General features: G+C 68.8%; 1 protein-coding gene across 1 annotated transcript in view; it reads right to left on the reverse strand.

Annotated features, from left to right (window-relative positions):
- Positions 1 to 1,397: 1,397 nt before the first annotated feature.
- Positions 1,398 to 1,623, reverse strand: part of JOSD2 (Josephin domain containing 2) — a 3,368-nt gene continuing 3,142 nt past the window's right edge. Inside the window, exon 4 of the mRNA XM_012733521.1 lies at positions 1,398 to 1,619. Coding sequence (XP_012588975.1) covers positions 1,507 to 1,619 — 113 coding nt within the window. The 3' untranslated portion in view covers positions 1,398 to 1,506. The remainder of the gene's footprint in view (positions 1,620 to 1,623) is intronic.

A 1,623-nucleotide genomic window follows, 5' to 3' on the forward strand; every position in this document is an offset into this window, starting at 1 on the left:
CTCAGCCCCCACCGCTTCCCATACCCCTGCCCACAGGCCATATTAGGCCACAGTTGAACAGTACTGGGGGCGCACTCAGTCCCAGAATAGAAACACTTGGGGCGCCAGGCTGTCTGGTCTCCAGGGACAGGCCACAGCTCTAGGCCCGGGCCAGAGGCCCAGACAGACAAGAAGAGGGGAGAGGACGGTCTAGGAGGGCAGGCCGAGGAGGGAGGCCCTGGAAGGATGGGGGGTGACTCGAGTCGGGGTGTCCCCAACCACTGGGTCCCCGTCCTATGCGATGGAGCTTATCCCCTTCCCAGCTGCCCTTTGACCTCAGGGCCCCAGAACCTGCCAAAGCCAAGGCAGGCACACAGATAACCCCACCACATCTGCGCCCCGCCTCCTCTGGGGTGTCTGGGTGGGGCCCTGTCTGTGGCTGGGTTGGGGAGACACCTCAAGCTGCTGTGCCTCTCCCCACGCACGCTGTAGACGCCCTGTGTTAGTGGCCCCGTTTCGGCCTGGTGCTTCAACAGGGAGCTTTGCCCAGGTCCCCTGCTCCCGCCCTGGCCACAGCCGCAGCCCCCCCCCCCCCGCCTCCCTCCTGCATCCCCAGGGGCGGGCAACCTCTGCTCCCCTCTGTTGGGCCCAGGTCCCCACAGTAGGACCCCTGCCAGGCCCCGCAGAGTAGCTTCGGACTCTGGAGAGCGGCCCCTCGCCCTCTGGGGCGCCCCTCAGAGCTGCGACTCCCCCAGCTCCCTTCACCTTCCACTGTGCTCCCCGGGGCACCCCTGAAGCCCCCCAAGGGAGTCCTCAAGCCGCTGCCTTCCTCTGGCCTGGAGCTGGGAGGGCTGAGGGCAGGGCAGGCCGCGCCCTCTGGGCCCTCCACAGGCCCCTCTGCCTTCTGGGGTCCCCCCCCCCGCCTCCTGTTATCCTGGGCAGCCAGGTCTGGCCTGTGGGGGTGAGGCCAGTCGCACCCCGCTGATTCCTAGAGCTGTTCTCATAGGGTCCCCCACTTAGTGGTTCAGCCAACATTTATCCCCTCTAGGCGTGGGGTTCCCATGGCAGCTGTGGTTCCCGGGGCTGTGGGCAGGGCTCTGGGTCCCCTCTTGCCGTCCGGGGCCCTTTAGTGCTCCTGGGGCTCCGCTCCCTCCTGCCCGGCCCCACTCTGGTTTTGAGCACCCTTGTGACAACACCCACCAGGGGAGCCCCCATGGCCAGGTCTCTGGGGCACACCCCCAGCAGGGTGGTGACTTCTGGGGGTGTGAGCAGCCTCTGCTTCCCCCTGGACTGACCCCACAGGCCTGGCCCCTGCTCACCCGTGCTGCGGGACCCCTGTGCCTCCCTGCTGGAGGCGGGGCAGAGCCGGGGCCCCCTCCGGCCCTCCCGTGGGGCCACCCAGTCAGACGGGCCAGGCGGAGCAAATTGGCAGATTTATTGAGGCAGCAGCGGCTTGGGGGGTGGGGGGGGCCGGCCCACAGGCCGGCCTCTCTGCGGTCGGTCCGTATTGGGGTGGCGAGGGGCGGCTCAGTCGGGGCGCAGCCAGGAGCCCTTCTCCTCCACGTCCTTGCTCACCACCAGCAGCACCTCGCACAGGCCCTGCGCCAGCGCGGCCGCCAGGAAGGCCCTGGGGAGAGGGGGCGC

The sequence above is a fragment of the Condylura cristata genome, unplaced genomic scaffold, assembly GCF_000260355.1.
Source record: "Condylura cristata isolate star-nosed mole 26May11 unplaced genomic scaffold, ConCri1.0 scaffold00041, whole genome shotgun sequence".
Taxonomy (NCBI): Eukaryota; Metazoa; Chordata; class Mammalia; order Eulipotyphla; family Talpidae; genus Condylura; species Condylura cristata.